Source organism: Notolepis coatsorum (assembly GCF_963971535.1).
Source record: "Notolepis coatsorum genome assembly, chromosome: 10".
Lineage (NCBI taxonomy): Eukaryota > Metazoa > Chordata > Actinopteri > Aulopiformes > Paralepididae > Notolepis > Notolepis coatsorum.
Genome location: NC_140174.1, coordinates 115,317,013 through 115,334,434, shown reverse-complemented (window position 1 = coordinate 115,334,434; position 17,422 = coordinate 115,317,013). Strand labels below are relative to the sequence as shown.

At 46.9% G+C, this 17,422-nt stretch overlaps 1 protein-coding gene and 1 long non-coding RNA gene across 5 annotated transcripts in view; one reads left to right on the top strand and one right to left on the bottom strand.

Moving 5' to 3' along the window:
- The window catches only part of dmxl1 (Dmx like 1), a gene marked incomplete at its 3' end in the record, with an annotated part of 327,508 nt that overhangs the window by 182,801 nt on the left and 127,285 nt on the right, over positions 1-17,422 (bottom strand). For all 4 annotated transcript variants that reach the window (XM_084323717.1, XM_084323718.1, XM_084323720.1 and 1 more), the window contains exons 11-14: positions 15,426-15,691; positions 10,796-11,483; positions 7,909-8,030; positions 4,756-4,845 (exon numbers count right to left, since the gene is read on the bottom strand). In XM_084323717.1, coding sequence (XP_084179843.1) covers positions 4,756-4,845; positions 7,909-8,030; positions 10,796-11,483; positions 15,426-15,691 — 1,166 coding nt within the window. The remainder of the gene's footprint in view (positions 1-4,755; positions 4,846-7,908; positions 8,031-10,795; positions 11,484-15,425; positions 15,692-17,422) is intronic.
- LOC311236111 lies at positions 1,390-2,572 on the top strand. Its single transcript, XR_014620199.1, has 3 exons — positions 1,390-1,451; positions 1,893-1,927; positions 2,415-2,572. It is a non-coding gene; the product is annotated as an uncharacterized lncRNA (long non-coding RNA).

Sequence of the window (17,422 nt, the reverse complement as noted above, 5' to 3'; positions counted from 1 at the left end):
TGCACTTGTCCTAATAAACTAACCTACACTGTAACACGCAACACTTTGATAAACATTGTTACTCAGCTGATAGAGTTGTACCCTTCTTGCGGTCTTGTCGTACAGAACTTGTAAGTCGCTTTGGATAAAAGCGTCAGCTAAATGACTAAATGTAAATGTAAATGAGAGGAGAGAAGAGAGGAGAGGAGAGAGGAGAGGAGAGGAGAAGGGAGGGGAGGGGAGGGGAGAGAGGAGAGGAGATGAGGAGAGAAGAGGAGAGAAGAAAGAAGAGAGGAGATGAGAGAAAAGGAGAGGAGTAGAGTAGAGGGGAGGAGAGGAGTAGAGGGGAGAGAAGAGAGGATAGGAGAGAAGAGGAGAAGAGAGGAGAGGATGAATATAAAAACAACAAATATTATGTAAATGGTAAATAAATGGTACATTTATATATCATTTATATAACATTTATAATTTTATATAACAGCTTTTAGCCAAAGTGCTTTACAACTCATGCCTTACATTCACCCAACTCATGCCTTACTAGGGCTGACCTTCGAAGCTTTTTTTGGCAATCGAAGCTTCGGGGCCGAGCTTCGATTTTAATTCGAAGCTTCGAGAAAAAGAATTTTTTTTTTAATATTTTTTATTTTTTTTTATCTTATGTTGTGGGACTTGTACAGCACTTTCGTAAACGTTGTTGTTTTTAAATGTGCTCTATAAATAAAGTGGGTTGGATTAATTAATTAAGTAGCCCCTTTCGTGACTGTGACGCATCCAACAAGGTTTCACTCGGCTGTGTGATTTAATTCAAGGTGGATCGCTGTTGTCGTTTGAACAACTTCAGATTTCATGGGAACTACCAATCCCCCAAATCAAGAATGTTTAAGATGAATGAAGTAAGATTTTGATTATTTGAAATATGGCCTGTGTAGACTAAACTATGCACAGAATTATGTCAGTCTACAAGGTCCGGATTCTACATGGTCCGGCAATGTAGACCTTGTAGACTCCACTACAGACCAATTATCAGTGAATGTTCATGCATTTTTAAGAAGGGCAACTTCCACAAAAAAACAAAGAACTCACCAAAACATCTCAGTAGCACCTTATCTAAATGTTATATTTCATATATGGAGATTCATATTTATTTATGTATTGCATGCATTTCTACATTTTATTTCCTATTTTGTTTATTCATCCCAGTATCTTTCTTTCTTATGTGTGGAATTCTACAAGGTGCGCGCACACACACACACACACACACACACACACACACACTTACATTTAGCTGACGCTTTTATCCAAAGCGACTTACAAGTTCTGTGCGACAAGACAGCAAGAAGGGTAACGGAACGTAAACCAATCCCGGTCACCCTCTTTATCTGGGAACGCCCAAACCCAACTTCGGTCACGCCCCATCTTGCGCGGCATTCTGGATCTTTCCTCACAGCCCCACCAGATTTTCACGTCGAAAGGTAGGTGATATGAAATCATACTTATTTTAGAGTATATATATTAAATTTCATGAGTATTCATCTATATTTAGTCATCTAAAGACTACTAGATGTGAACGTTTGTACCACTGCAACGTTATAATTGTTCGAATGTGTTCGGGGCGACGCTGATTTCCAAGTAAAAGTAGCTTCCTGTTCCTTAAACACGAACTCCCACTCGCCCCAAGATGAAGTCAGATTGTTTGGTTATGTTGCTAGCATATATAGCCAGTGTTTTGTCCGACGAAATGTGTTGTACATTTGTAATCTTAATAAGAGATCTAAGTTTGTCTGAACGAGTGATGAACTGAGGTTGCGCGAAAATAATCGAAGGGAGAACAATAATTTTCGCGGGGAAAATAATGAACTGGTTTTCTCTCTCTCTCTCTCTCTCTCAATCTCTGTATAAAAAAACATCTGAAGCAGTGACAAAGTCCAGAGACAGCACAGCAGACACGGTAGGTTTGTGTGTGCTTGTTTGTTTCTCTACAGGTGAATGGAGGTGTGTGTGTGTGTGTGTGAGGCTGCCATGCTGAACTGGGTGAAGGTAAGGTTGTGTGTGTGTTTGCATGTCTGGTAATATTTCAGCATAATCATTTTGGTTTCATGCTCATTCATATTCAAGTTCATTAACAAAAGGCAAGATGTTCTTGATACCTTCCATTGTTCTGCATCTTTTCATCAGAATTTCACTCATATCCAACAAACCATAGCAATAAACTAAATTCATCATTGAGGTCAACAACCTCCTTATCCATATTCAAAAAAACAATTCAAATCTAATTTAATTTCATCATAAATCACTCACATAAGTTCCCTCCTAGCACTGTTTTTTTTAAATAATGTGCTAAATAAATCAAATAAAATAAACTTGTCAGTCGTACAATAATAATAAAGTTCATATTATTTTAGTTTCTTGTTTAAAATATTTTTGTGTGTTTGCAGAGCATGCCTAATATCCGGCAAATGCGGAAGAGGGAGAGGAAGGTGCGTCTGTGGACCCAGGAGGCCATGGATCAGGCCATTGCAGAGGTCAGAGCAGGCAGGTGGAGTGCGAGGCGGGCAGCCACGTTGTTCGAGGTCCCTAAGTCCAGCCTGATCGACCGACTCAGCGGAAAGGTGTCTCTGGCCTGCAACATCGGCAGTGTCGTTGGTGTTACTGGTGTTTGGATGAATGAGTGTATGAATGAGTGAGCGAATGAAAAAATTTATAAATATGTATGGTGTGCTGTAAATAGTTATTGTTCTAAGTTATGTTTATTGTATTTTTTATATAATGTTTATAAAATTTTATGAAGTGCTGGCTGTTGTGTTAAATTTGTCATATTTTTGTTGAAAACACATGTACTCACAAATGTTAATGTGACAAGTGATTGTGATTAATATTTTGTTTGTTAGACAAATAAAATGGGGATGTTGTTTGCTCCTGAGATGAGATGGTAGACAAACGACACTACCTTCCAGCTGACAGTAGATGGCAGCATTGATTTTAAAGGATGAAAACAGGTTCAAACAAAAGAACTCCATTTTCCAAGACCTTTTTTCACAGTTCACAGGTCAGCAGGTCGGTAAAAGTTGATGAAAATGCGATCTGAACACAGGAGCGTTAAACTATGAATGCGCCCTCACGTCACCTCAGTACAGTGACCGTGAATGGCCACCTAATTATCATAATTAAAGTGCATCATTAGCATTATGTTTGTTGTCTAAAGGGAACTAAAATGGTAAAATTTAAGTTTTTAAATGATATCCGCATATATAGGACAAATAAAACAGCGTTGTTTTGTAAAAAACTCCAATGAAAACGGCGCAAGGTACGTAATATTCGCTATTGTTATGCAAATGTGATAGAATCCTATAAAAAGGTGGACGCACTTGGGCACTGTGACGTTACAACTCTATCAGCTGAGTAACAATGTTCATCAAAGTGTTGCGTGTTACAGTGTAGGTTAGTTTATTAGGACAAGTGCATGACAGTAAGGTTAGTCACGGTTAGATTTTTATTTTTTAGTCTTTAGTCGACGGCGAAAGATTGGACGGGATTCGGCTGTCCTAACTGGGATGGGTAGTTCACACACACACACACACACACACACACACCTACACACACACACAAATCGAAGTAAAAAAAAAAAAATTTAAATTTTTTTTTTGAAAAAATAAATAATATATATATATATATATTTTTTTTTTAAACTTCGATTGTTTTTTTAATGTTCGAAGCTTGTGCCATCGAATCGAACGTTCGAAGCTGTGAGAGAGGGAGAGAAAGAGTAGAGATAGAAAGGAGAGAGACAGAGAAAGAGAGTGAAAGAGAGAGACAGAGAAAGAGTGAAAGAGAGGAGAGAAAGAGGATATAGAAAGGAGAAAGAAAGGAGAAAGAGGAGACAGAGAAAGGAGGGAGAAAGAAGAGATAGAAAGGAGAAATAGAGGAGAGAGAAAGAGTGAGAGAAAGAAAGAGAGGAGAGATAGAAAGGAGAGAGAGACAGAGAAAGAGTGAAAAAGAGAGAAAGAGAGGAGATAGAAAGGAGAGAGAGGGAGACTAATTCAGTCGTCATGTGAAGTTCTCAAATCAACGAGTAATTGTGTTTAATAATCGTATTTTCAACATCAATCAAATATAATCGCGATTATGATTTTTGCCACAGTAGAGGGGATTGGTTGCTACTGCTGGCCACACCTCAGGCTCTGCCAAGAGGGGTCTGGAGAAATACACAGTATAAAAGGTTACTAAACTCCAACCCAGGTATCAGGCCAAAACCAAAAGAAGTCAACAAAGTGCAATACCAAGTGGGTCTCTTTTGCGGTCTGATGGTTTGATGGCATTAGCACTAAGGCTAATCAAACCAGCTCATTTTCATCCAAAGCGTTTTATAGTAATGGCTTATAGCTTTTCTGTTATGCAAGGTGCCAACCTTGAACTTGAGCTACACAGGGAATAGAACCCCTAACCCTGGCAGGATTAATACCATGCTCTACCCATCGAGCTACACAGGGAATAGAACCCCTAACCCTGGCAGGATTAATACCATGCTCTACCCATCGAGCTACACAGGGAATAGAACCTCTAACCCTGGCAGGATTAATACCATGCTCTACCCATCGAGCTACACAGGGAATAGAACCCCTAACCCTGGCAGGATTAATACCATGCTCTACCCATCGAGCTACACAGGGAATAGAACCCCTAACCCTGGCAGGATTAATACCTTCCTGCTGACTGGAGCATCAGAGATTGTTTTTACCCTGGTTTTGATTGATACTTCGTCTAATCATCTATACTCACAAAGTCAGTGATGGAGTCCAGCTCGATGATGCAACCTGGCTTGGCCGTGGACTGCTGGCTGATGATACTGAACACTTCCCCCACAGATTTCTGAAGGGGAGAGAGAGGGGGGGGGGAGAGAGAGGGGGGGGAGGAGATGATTTAAAAAAAATTCTAAAAAATAAAGATTAAAAAAAAAAAAATGCAGTCAGGCCACTGAACTTAGAAGCAGGCCAGGCCAGTGTTTCTAGTTGCAGCGGCGCAATAGTTAGATAACCTAGGTGGGGAACAACCAGGAGATCACTGCAACTCACACAAGTTGGAGAACTATCTCTCTCTCTCTCTTGCTCACACACACGCATTTTTGAAGAGGACATAAGGACTTGTAGTCCCTTATGGTAAGAGTGAGTATTTTTTTCAATCTGACATTACAAAAAAACTGAAAATCCATCAAAATCTGTGTTGTTGCTAATCATATCCTAGCCTGTTTTTTAACAATAATTTGTGATGCCATCACGAACACTGGCATTTAAAGGGTACAATTAAAATAATTCCTGCCCCAGAATGCAGGAAATGAAGTCTTTGTAACTGGTGGGGTTCAAACAGTGTTGAAACTTGGGTGCAGCAGTGTTGAGTGCATAGTAGTAAAGAGACATTAGTATCAGGGAGGCTCGATATTGGCTTTTTTACCGATACACCGATATTGTCCAACTCTTAATTTCCGATACCGATATCAATATAGTCAAGTTAGACCGCGCTCACAAGTACTCACACTGGGTGCTGTAATCCCATAAAGTTCAGTATAACAAAGCAGGATAGCCGGACCAGCACTCACAGGTTCAATGTTTTTTTAATTGGCAGCCTGAATCAAAGCAGACATGTTTCGGACTAATGTCCTTCTTCAGTGGTATGGCTAGCCATACCACTGAAGAAGGACATTAGTCCGAAACATGTCTGCTTTGATTCAGGCTGCCAATTAAAAAAACATTGAACCTGTGAGTGCTGGTCCGGCTATCCTGCTTTGTTATACGATACCGATATCAACCAATACCGATATATGCAGGGTTTCCCCCCCAAAAAACTGAATAATTTCAGGTAATTAACATTACATATCTCTTGTTGTGGAATTAACACAACATTATGCATACTTTTGACAATAAATAAAATCAGAATTTGTTCTTACTTGCTTGCCTGGGTAAATAAAGGTTATAGAAATGTAAAAAAAAAAAAAAAAAAAACGATACAGATATTTTCCGATATCACATTTTGATGCCAATATCGGCCGATAATATCGGTAGGCCGATAATATCGGTAGGCCGATAATATCGGACATCCCTAATTAGTATATTAGGAAGTGTGCATGATAGTAGAAGACTGTAAGAAGGTTTAATTTAAAAATGTTAAGAGTACTTTATTATCTAAGTTAGTGTTGTGTTCACTGATAGTTAAAGACAGTAGATGTTGAGTACTTTATTATCTAAAGATGGTAAGTTAGTGTTGTGTTCACTCAGTTAAATACAGTAGAGGTTGAGTACTTTATTATCTATATAAGGTAAGTTAAGAGTGTTGTGTCCACTCATAGTTAAAGACAGTAGAGGCTGAGTACTTTATTATCTAAAGATAGTAAGTTAGAGTGTTGTGTTCATTCATAGTTAAAGACAGTAGAGGTTGAGTACTTTATTATCTAAAGATGGTAAGTTAGAGTGTTGTGTTCATTCATAGTTAAAGACAGTAGAGGTTGAGTACTTTATTATCTAAAGATGGTAAGTTAGAGTGTTATGTTCATTCATAGTTAACACTTTGACTGCAATGAAACGTCTTTAGACGTCTTCGCTGGCCATGCTAAAGTTGCCGGAGGACGCTTTACGTCGTCCGTATATCGATATTTCGAAAATCTGCGATCGGATTCATATGTCCCCTCTGCTGGCCTGAGATCCACCAGCAGGACCCACTGAGCTCTCTGGCGGTTCAGGAGCGCCATCTGGTGGCCGATCGGCGCAATCGCTTAAACAGGATGTGCCATAGAGGTTGTGCTAGACGTCCATATTACTTCCGGGCACTCGCTATAGGTCCCGGGACTCTGGCTCGTCACGCTACATAGCGATCGATTGCCAATAACTCGATAAACAACATGATTTGGACGTATATACCATTATACAAGCTGGAGATGGACCGGGTAAATCGCCATCCCATAATGATAGAATTTCTACTCTACGATGATCGCCCAACGGCGCGCGGAGACTGGGGTGAGTTTGAGCGTGTAACGTTACCGTCTTCGATACTAACTGCTATTATCAACATTTGACCCACATTAGATGATTGGTATAACGCTGCCCACGGAATTATAAACGCCCCCTCGCCCATCCGGTCAACATCAGATGACGTGTAGTAACTTCTAGAAGTACGTCTAGTTGGAATTTTTTATATCGCGCTGATTGCCATCAAACTGTATTTCATCATCAATATAATGTATTTGGGGCTATACATCACGTTCTGGAGAAAGCTGCAGAAAGAGATGAAAACATACTTATACATTAGACCATACTTTAGTATGAATATGTGAATGAAAAAGTTTAACGTTGCTACACAATGAACAATACATATAGGACTTTGAATGGGCCCTAATAATGGCAATGTAGCAATAGAATTTAAAAAGTTATAGCCCTGCAAAGAAGGGGACTTTCTCCATAGACAAATAGCGCTGGCAATCTATGGTATATCATGAATTTAACCTTAGGCAACCAAAGTGTTAAAGACAGTAGAGGCTGAGTACTTTATTATCTAAAGATGGTAAGTTAGAGTGTTGTGTTCATTCATAGTTAAAGACAGTAGAGGTTGAGTACTTTATTATCTAAAGATGGTAAGTTAGAGTGTTGTGTTCATTCATAGTTAGACAGTAGAGGAGTGACCGCACAGCAGTGGAGTGACCACAGAGGAGTGACCACAGAGGAGTGAGTGCAGAGGAGTGAGCGCACGGCAGTGGAGTGACCACAGAGGAGTGACCACAGAGGAGTGAGCGCACGGCAGTGGAGTGACCACAGAGGAGTGAGCGCACGGCAGTGGAGTGACCACAGAGGAGTGACCACAGAGGAGTGAGCGCACGGCAGTGGAGTGACCACAGAGGAGTGAGCGCACGGCAGTGGGGTGACCACAGAGGAGTGAGCACTGACTTACTGATATCTCAGGGTTGGACAGCTCACTCAGGAGCTTCTTAGCTTCAATAACAGCCTGGTAGAGACGGAGAGAGTGACCATCACTGGCCACGAAGCAGGCACTGGGCGAGTTACAGTATGCACCTAGAGAGAGAGAGAGTGAGAAGTGGAGGGGGAGAGGAGAGAGAGATAGGAGAGAGACAGAAGGGGAGGGGGAGAGGAGAGAGAGATAGGAGAGAGAGACAGAGAGAGGGGAGAGAGGGGAGAGAGAGAGGGAGGGGGAGAGAGAGGGAGGGGAGAGAGATAGAAGGAGAGAGAGAGAGAGAGGAGGGGAGAGAGAGCACGAGAAAGAGACAGATGGAGCAAAAAAGAGAGGGAGAAAGTGAGGGAAAGAGAAGGGGAGAGAGAGAGAGAAACAGAGTTCAAGATCATCTGCCATTAGTCATTAAAAGACATGACTACTTTCCTCCAGAGAACTCATTAAAAACATGGAACACATTCAAATAGAGACAGACTTGTAGATCTGACAAACAAGGGGATAGTTAAAGGGTCCAGAGAGGAGGTGGCGTATCACTTTTTTATCGCCATTATAAAATACTTATACGGGAGTGGGTTCCTGCACTCTTTATTACCAGGGATATTACGCATTTGGCGCATCCGGTGACCAGATGCCGTTTATGAAGGGGAGTTGAGCCCGTTGTTTATTTATTTATAAAGAGTGGAGAAGAAGAGGAAAACGCACACACAAAAAACAGCTCTAAAAACGATATTCACGGGAATCGATGTAGCTGATCTCATTGGGCCATATTGGCATTATTGAACATGATTCACAAACAGATGCGTCTGCATGCCGGGGCTCTGATGAAAACCGCTGACCTGAATCTGTCACCATGAAGAACCTTCTCTCCCGTGTCTCCCTCTCAGCCTTCCTACAGTCTCAGTAAAGAACCTTCTCTCCTGTGTCTCCCTCTCAGCCTTCCTACTGTCTCAGTAAATAACCTTCTCTCCCGTGTCTCCCTCTCAGCCTTCCTACTGTCTCAATAAAGAACCTTCTCTCCAGTGTCTCCCTCTCAGCCTTCCTACAGTCTCAGTAAAGAACCTTCTCTCCTGTGTCTCCCTCTCAGCCTTCCTACTGTCTCAGTAAATAACCTTCTCTCCCGTGTCTCCCTCTCAGCCTTCCTACTGTCTCAATAAACAACCTTCTCTCCTGTGTCTCCCCTACTCTGTCTCCCTCTCAGCCTTCCTACTGTCTCAATAAAGAACCTTCTCTCCTGTGTCTCCCCTACTCTGTCTCCCTCTCAGCCTTCCTACTGTCTCCATAAAGAACCTTCTCTCCTGTGTCTCCCCTACTCTGTCTCCCTCTCAGCCTTCCCACTGTCTCAATAAACAACCTTCTCTCCTGTGTCTCCCCTACTCTGTCTCCCTCTCAGCCTTCCTACTGTCTCAATAAAGAACCTTCTCTCCTGTGTCTCTCCTACTCTGTCTCCCTCTCAGCCTTCCTACTGTCTCAATAAAGAACCTTCTCTCTTGTGTCTCCCCTACTCTGTCTCCCTCTCAGCCTTCCTACTGTCTCAATAAACAACCTTCTCTCCTGTGTCTCTCCTACTCTGTCTCCCTCTCAGCCTTCCTACTGTCTCAATAAAGAACCTTCTCTCCTGTGTCTCTCCTACTCTGTCTCCCTCTCAGCCTTCCTACTGTCTCAATAAACAACCTTCTCTCCTGTGTCTCTCCTACTCTGTCTCCCTCTCAGCCTTCCTACTGTCTCTATAAAGAACCTTCTCTCCTGTGTCTCCTCTACTGTCTCCCTCTCAGCCTTCCTACAGTCTCTATAAAGAACCTTCTCTCCTGTGTCTCCCTCTCAGCCTTCCTACTGTCTCTATAAAGAACCTTCTCTCCTGTGTCTCCCCTACTCTGTCTCCCTCTCAGCCTTCCTACTGTCTCCATAAAGAACCTTCTCTCCTGTGTCTCCCTCTCAGCCTTCCTACTGTCTCTATAAAGAACCTTCTCTCCTGTGTCTCCCCTACTCTGTCTCCCTCTCAGCCTTCCTACTGTCTCCATAAAGAACCTTCTCTCCTGTGTCTCCCCTACTCTGTCTCCCTCTCAGCCTTCCCACTGTCTCAATAAACAACCTTCTCTCCTGTGTCTCCCCTACTCTGTCTCCCTCTCAGCCTTCCTACTGTCTCAATAAAGAACCTTCTCTCCTGTGTCTCTCCTACTCTGTCTCCCTCTCAGCCTTCCTACTGTCTCAATAAAGAACCTTCTCTCTTGTGTCTCCCCTACTCTGTCTCCCTCTCAGCCTTCCTACTGTCTCAATAAACAACCTTCTCTCCTGTGTCTCTCCTACTCTGTCTCCCTCTCAGCCTTCCTACTGTCTCAATAAAGAACCTTCTCTCCTGTGTCTCTCCTACTCTGTCTCCCTCTCAGCCTTCCTACTGTCTCAATAAACAACCTTCTCTCCTGTGTCTCTCCTACTCTGTCTCCCTCTCAGCCTTCCTACTGTCTCTATAAAGAACCTTCTCTCCTGTGTCTCCTCTACTGTCTCCCTCTCAGCCTTCCTACTGTCTCTATAAAGAACCTTCTCTCCTGTGTCTCCCCTACTCTGTCTCCCTCTCAGCCTTCCTACTGTCTCAATAAAGAACCTTCTCTCCTGTGCCTCCTCTACTCTGTCTCCCTCTCAGCCTTCCTACAGTCTCAATAAAGAACCTTCTCTCCTGTGTCTCCCCTACTCTGTCTCCCTCTCAGCCTTCCTACTGTCTCAATAAATAACCTTCTCTCCTGTGTCTCCCTCTCAGCCTTCCTACTGTCTCCATAAAGAACCTTCTCTCAGCCTTCCTACTGTCTGCAATGCATAAAGAACCTTCTCTCCTGTTAAGCAGAAGGTCGGGACAGTGTCCGCGGTCCGTCCTCACCGAGACAGTTGCTGGGGACGAGGGCGGGCAGCCAGGCCACGTTGGCGAAGGCGGAGGCGTGCAGCGAGTTGATCCTCGCCAGCTCCGAGACGCCCCCGGAGAAGGACAGCGGCCCCACGGGGTCCACCCTCCACAGGATCAGCTCGCTGTAGACGGCGTTGGGGTCCCGGGACACGGCGCCGCCCCCCAGGGACACCCTGCCGGGCCTCGGGGAGGGGGGGGGGGGTGAGTCGCCGGAGTCGGGCGTGCGCAGGGCGTTGTGGTGCGACGTGGTGAGCAGCAGCGGCAGCAGCGAGTGGCAGGCCAGGTCGTTGAGGTGGAAGCGGTGGCCGCAGTAGCGCGACTTGTGCGACACGCTGAGCACGGTGGAGAAGGCAGAGTCCTCGGCGAAGCTCACCGCCCACTGGTTGAGGGAGCCGTCGGCGTGCGTGGACACCAGCAGCACGTTGGGCGTGAAGATGCTGAGGCGCAGGCTGCCGCTGGTGGGCGGGGCCTTGCCCCCCTGGCCACCGCCGTAGCTGATGAGGGGGGCCGAAGCGGAGCGGGGGGGCGGCGGGGGGGGCCGCTGCCGGCCGTGCTGGATGGCCAGGTCCACGTTGCGGTTGCAGGCGTACAGCGTCACGCTGCGGTTCAGGGAGTTGGCGTCGCCGGTGGGGAAGGCCACGGGGATACGGGACACGAAGGACACCTGGGGGGGGGGGGGAGACAGAGAGGGGGGGGAGGGGAGAGAGAGGGGGAGAGAGGGAGACAGAGAGAGGGGGGGGGAGGAGAGGAGAGAGAGGGAGACAGAGAGAGACAGAGAGGGGGGGGAGAGAGACAGAGGGAGAGAGAGGGGGAGAGAGGGAGACAGAGAGAGGGGGGGAGAGAGAGGGGGGGGGAGAGAGGGAGACAGAAAGACAGAGAGGGGGGGGAGAGAGAGAGAGGGGGGGGGGAGAGGGAGAGAGAGAGAGAGGGGGAGACAGAGACAGAGAGAGGGGGGAGAGGGGAGAGGAGGGGGGAGGGAGAGAGCGAGACAGAGAGGGGGGGAGAGAGAGAGAGGGGGGGGAGGGAGGGAGAGAGAGACAGAGAGAGGGGGAGGGAGAGGGGAGAGAGAGAGAGGGGGAGACAGAGACAGAGAGAGGGGGGAGAGGAGAGAGGAGGGGGGAGGGAGAGAGGGGGAGAGAGCGAGACAGAGAGACAGCGAGGGGGGGGAGAGAGAGAGAGGGGGGGGGGAGGGAGGGAGAGAGAGACAGAGAGAGGGGGAGGGAGAGGGGAGAGAGAGAGAGGGGGAGACAGAGACAGAGAGAGGGGGGGAGAGGAGAGGAGGGGGGAGGGAGAGAGGGGGAGAGAGGGGGGGGGGGAGAGAGAGAGAGAGAGAGAGACGGAGAGCAAGGTTGAGAATCAATGTTGTAAGCCAGACTATTTGTAGTGATTCAGTAACCAGGGAAACTGAAAAGGAAGGAAAGGACAATGCAGCTCTCATCACTTGTACAAATCTGGGGCAGATACATTTAAATCGATGTCTTATTATATTAACAAAGATGATAACACAATAGCCCGTGTTGAGCTACAGAGCTTGGAGAGTGGAGCGTGACTAACTGAGTGGAGCGTGACTAACTGAGTGGAGCGTGACTGACTGAGAGGAGCGTGACTGACTGAGAGGAGCGTGACTGACTGAGAGGAGCGTGACTGACTGAGAGGAGCGTGACTGACTGAGAGGAGCGTGACTGACTGAGAGGAGCGTGACTGACTGAGAGGAGCGTGACTGACTGAGAGGAGCGTGACTGACTGAGTGGAGCGTGACTGACTGAGTGAGTGGAGCGTGACTGACTGAGTGGAGCGTGACTGACTGAGAGGAGCGTGACTGACTGAGAGGAGCGTGACTGACTGAGAGGAGCGTGACTGACTGAGAGGAGCGTGACTGACTGAGAGGAGCGTGACTGACTGAGAGGAGCGTGACTAACTGAGTGGAGCGTGACTGACTGAGTGGAGCGTGACTGACTGAGTGGAGCGTGACTGACTGACTGACTGACTGAGTGGAGCGTGACTGACTGACTGAGAGGAGCGTGACTGACTGAGAGGAGCGTGACTGACTGAGTGGAGCGTGACTGACTGAGTGAGTGGAGCGTGACTGACTGAGAGGAGCGTGACTAACTGAGTGGAGCGTGACTGACTGACTGAGTGGAGCGTGACTGACTGAGAGGAGCGTGACTAACTGAGAGGAGCGTGACTAACTGAGTGGAGCGTGACTGACTGACTGAGAGGAGACTGACTGACTGAGTGGAGCGTGACTAACTGAGTGAGTGGAGCGTGACTGACTGACTGACTGAGTGGAGACTGACTGACTGACTGAGTGGAGACTGACTGACTGAGTGGAGCGTGACTGACTGACTGAGTGGAGACTGACTGACTGACTGAGTGGAGACTGACTGACTGAGTGGAGCGTGACTGACTGAGTGGAGCGTGACTGACTGAGTGGAGCGTGACTGACTGAGTGGAGCGTGACTGACTGACTGGAGCGTGACTGACTGACTGACTGAGTGGAGCGTGACTGACTGAGTGGAGCGTGACTGACTGACTGAGTGGAGCGTGACTGACTGAGTGGAGCGTGACTGACTGACTGACTGGAGCGTGACTGACTGAGTGGAGCGTGACTGACTGACTGAGTGGAGCGTGACTGAGTGAGTGGAGCGTGACTGACTGAGTGGAGCGTGACTGAGTGAGTGGAGCGTGACTGACTGAGTGACTGAGAGGAGCGTGACTGACTGACTGAGTGAGTGGAGCGTGACTGACTGACTGAGTGAGTGGAGCGTGACTGACTGACTGACTGAGTGGAGCGTGACTGACTGACTGAGTGGAGCGTGACTGACTGAGTGGAGCGTGACTGACTGACTGAGTGGAGCGTGACTGACTGACTGACTGGAGCGTGACTGACTGACTGACTGACTGACTGAGTGGAGCGTGACTGACTGACTGACTGAGTGGAGCGTGACTGACTGACTGAGTGGAGCGTGACTGACTGAGTGGAGCGTGACTGACTGACTGACTGAGTGGAGCGTGACTGAGTGAGTGGAGCGTGACTGACTGACTGGAGCGTGACTGACTGACTGAGTGGAGCGTGACTGACTGACTGAGTGAGTGAGTGGAGCGTGACTGACTGAGTGGAGCGTGACTGACTGACTGAGTGAGTGGAGCGTGACTGACTGACTGAGTGGAGCGTGACTGACTGAGTGAGTGAGTGGAGCGTGACTGACTGACTGAGTGGAGCGTGACTGACTGACTGACTGACTGAGTGGAGCGTGACTGACTGAGTGGAGCGTGACTGACTGAGTGGAGCGTGACTGACTGACTGAGTGGAGCGTGACTGACTGAGTGGAGCGTGACTGACTGACTGACTGACTGAGTGGAGCGTGACTGACTGAGTGGAGCGTGACTGACTGACTGACTGAGTGGAGCGTGACTGACTGACTGAGTGGAGCGTGACTGACTGACTGACTGAGTGAGTGGAGCGTGACTGACTGAGTGGAGCGTGACTGACTGACTGAGTGAGTGGAGCGTGACTGACTGACTGAGTGGAGCGTGACTGACTGACTGAATGGAGCGTGACTGACATATTTCACGTAGTTCCATATTCTTTCATGTTTTACATAGTTTTTTTTTAGTTTTGCATATTTGTTTTGTAAGGTTTCAAATTAGTACACTCATTTGAGTAGTGGAAAAGGGGTAGGATAAAATAAATGTATACTTCTTCCTAATCCTTTTCGAACATGTAAATTGAGTTATGTTTTGCTTTTGTTTATTTATATATATTTTTCCCATTTCATTTCTTGATTGTTTTTAGTGATGCACGATATATCGGCCGCTGATATATTATCGGCCGATATGGCAGTTTTTTTACACATCGGTATCGGTCCGATATCAAGATGAGGCTAAATTAAAAAAATAATAATAATAAATTATTATTCTTTTTTTTTTTAATATTTTTAAAATATTTGTGTTTTGGCCTTAAATAGTTTCAAACTATCAGTCATTTCTGAAGTTACATTTTTTTTTTTAAATAATGCGTTTTGGAAAATAGCTCTTTATTTGATTATCATAAAAAAGTGTTTTCTATACAGAGATATAGACATCGGTAAATATCGGTATCGGCCAGAATAGCAATATTAATATCGGTTATCGGTATCGGCCACAATTTTCACATCGGTGCATCACTATTTGGTTTGATTTTATATTGTTTGTATTTATTTACATGTTCGAAAAAAGATTTCAAATAAAAAAATCAAATCAATACAACCCCCGGGATTTCACTCATCTCAAGCAGGGTCCTACCTGAGCCTGTGGGAACATGCCGGGCTGGTACTAAGCGGGGTCCTACCTGAGCCTGTGGGAACATGCCGGGCTGGTACTAAGCGGGGTCCTACCTGAGCCTGTGGGAACATGCCGGGCTGGTACTAAGCGGGGTCCTACCTGAGCCTGTGGGAACATGCCGGGCTGGTACTAAGCGGGGTCCTACCTGAGCCTGTGGGAACATGCCGGGCTGGTACTAAGCGGGGTCCTACCTGAGCCTGTGGGAACATGCCGGGCTGGTACTAAGCGGGGTCCTACCTGAGCCTGTGGGAACATGCCGGGCTGGTACTAAGCGGGGTCCTACCTGAGCCTGTCGGAACATGCCGGGCTGGTACTCGTCCAGCCAGTCCACGTGCCACACCAGCAGGGAGCCGTCCATGGGGTGGATACTGAACAGCATGTCCGCCCCCTTGTTCCACTCCTCCAGCAGCCGCTCCACCTGGTGCTCCACCGCCGCCGCTGCGGGCAGCTGGCCGGACGCCCCCCCGTCGTGGGGTCCTCCTCCTCGGGAGTCCTCGTAGGCCGGCCTGGCACAGCCGTCCTCAAACATGTCCTCGTCGTCTTCGGGCTCTGAGGAAGAGAGAGAGAAGACAGAAGAGACGTACGGATCAATGCTACTTTTTAAAAAGACATCCGTTCTTATTTTTGCATTGTGTTGCATTTCCTACCGTCCTGGGTGTGCTGCCCCCCCGTCCCCCTCTCTACACCTACTAGGGCTGAGCCCAAACGTTCAAACGTTCTGACCTTCGTTCGTTACGTTGGCGTTAGAATTCTAAATCAACATTCGAATAAAAAAAATGTGTATGAATTTGATTTATTTTTATAAATATATATATATATATATATTTTATGTGTCTATTGATTCTGTTTAAACCAATGTATTTTTTTCTCACAGTTGCAGGTAAAGATTATAATGATGTAGCCCTGTGGTGCCCAACCAGTCGACCGCAATCGACCGGTAGATCGCGAGTTGCTTTCAAGAGATTATTTTGGAAAATCATTGTTACAGGGTCTAGTTAGATCAAGGCGATCGGCAATCGCTTGCGTTTGTTGTTTTCATGAATACCCTGGATGTAGAGGAATGTGAAGTACTTTGATTACAGACGCTGACATTGATTTTTTTTTTTATCCACTTTTTCTCCCATTTTTTCCATATTTTCTCCCATCCCAATTTCGTATCATCCAATTCAACCCTCCCCTGTCTCGAACGCTGTTTCTTGCCTCCCACAAGCCGGCTGCAATGTGGACTAAGTCATACATAGCACAAGTCCCCTCCGGTACTTGAGGTAACAGCAGTCGCATCTTTTCACCTGCGCAGCTCGATCTCTCAGTGTCGAGGAGTAACGCGTGGGAGGCTCACGCTGCCCCCGACACTTCCTGATTCTACTGCGCAGGCGCACCAACCGACCTGTAGGAGTCGCTGTCCACAACGTCCGATCCCCACCCTTCAGTTTTCCCACGCCCTAATACGGCCAATGTGTATTAGTACGGACGACCAGCCAAACTGAAAAACAATGTGGAGAGCTGGATTCGAACACGCGAATCCTAGCGTCTCCACACTGGTGGCGAGTGCCTTGCCCACTACACCACCTAGCCGCCCTAGACGCTGACATTGATATGTGTCAGTCGTTATTCATACCGTAGAAACATGGTGTCAGAAGTAGTTGAACTTACGTCCATGTATGTACATATTAGCTGACTATGTCAGTCGGACTCCGGTTCGGAAGACAACATTACGTAGGCCGAGACAAGTAACGTTGGGCTATTGTCAGCTAGCATGGCGGCTAATATTCCACCCCTCTCCCCGATGAGCTTCACAGGCGTCTGGAGTGTCAGCTGGGATATATTCCGTGCCGAATACGAGGACTATGCACTCGCTACGGGTATAACCGAGAAGGACATGAATATTCAGGTTGCGAATGCTTACTGTCACAACCTGAATCTCACCGAACAGGATCAAGGGGACGCTAAAGTCATACTGGATACGTAAGTACTTCAAACCGGCGAAGAACGTCATATATGAAAGGTACGTGTTCGGGAGCAGCAAACAAGAGGAAGGCGAATCCATAGACCGTTTTGTGACCAGACTGAGAGAAAAGGCAGCAACCTGTGAGTACGGGCAGCTAAGAGATGAAATGCTGCCCCCGTCCCCCTCTCTACACCTACCATCCTGGGCGTGCTGCCCCCGTCCCCCTCTCTACACCTACCATCCTGGGCGTGCTGCCCCCCGTCCCCCTCTCTACACCTACCATCCTGGGTGTGCTGCGCCCCGTCCCCCTCTCTACACCTACCATCCTGGGC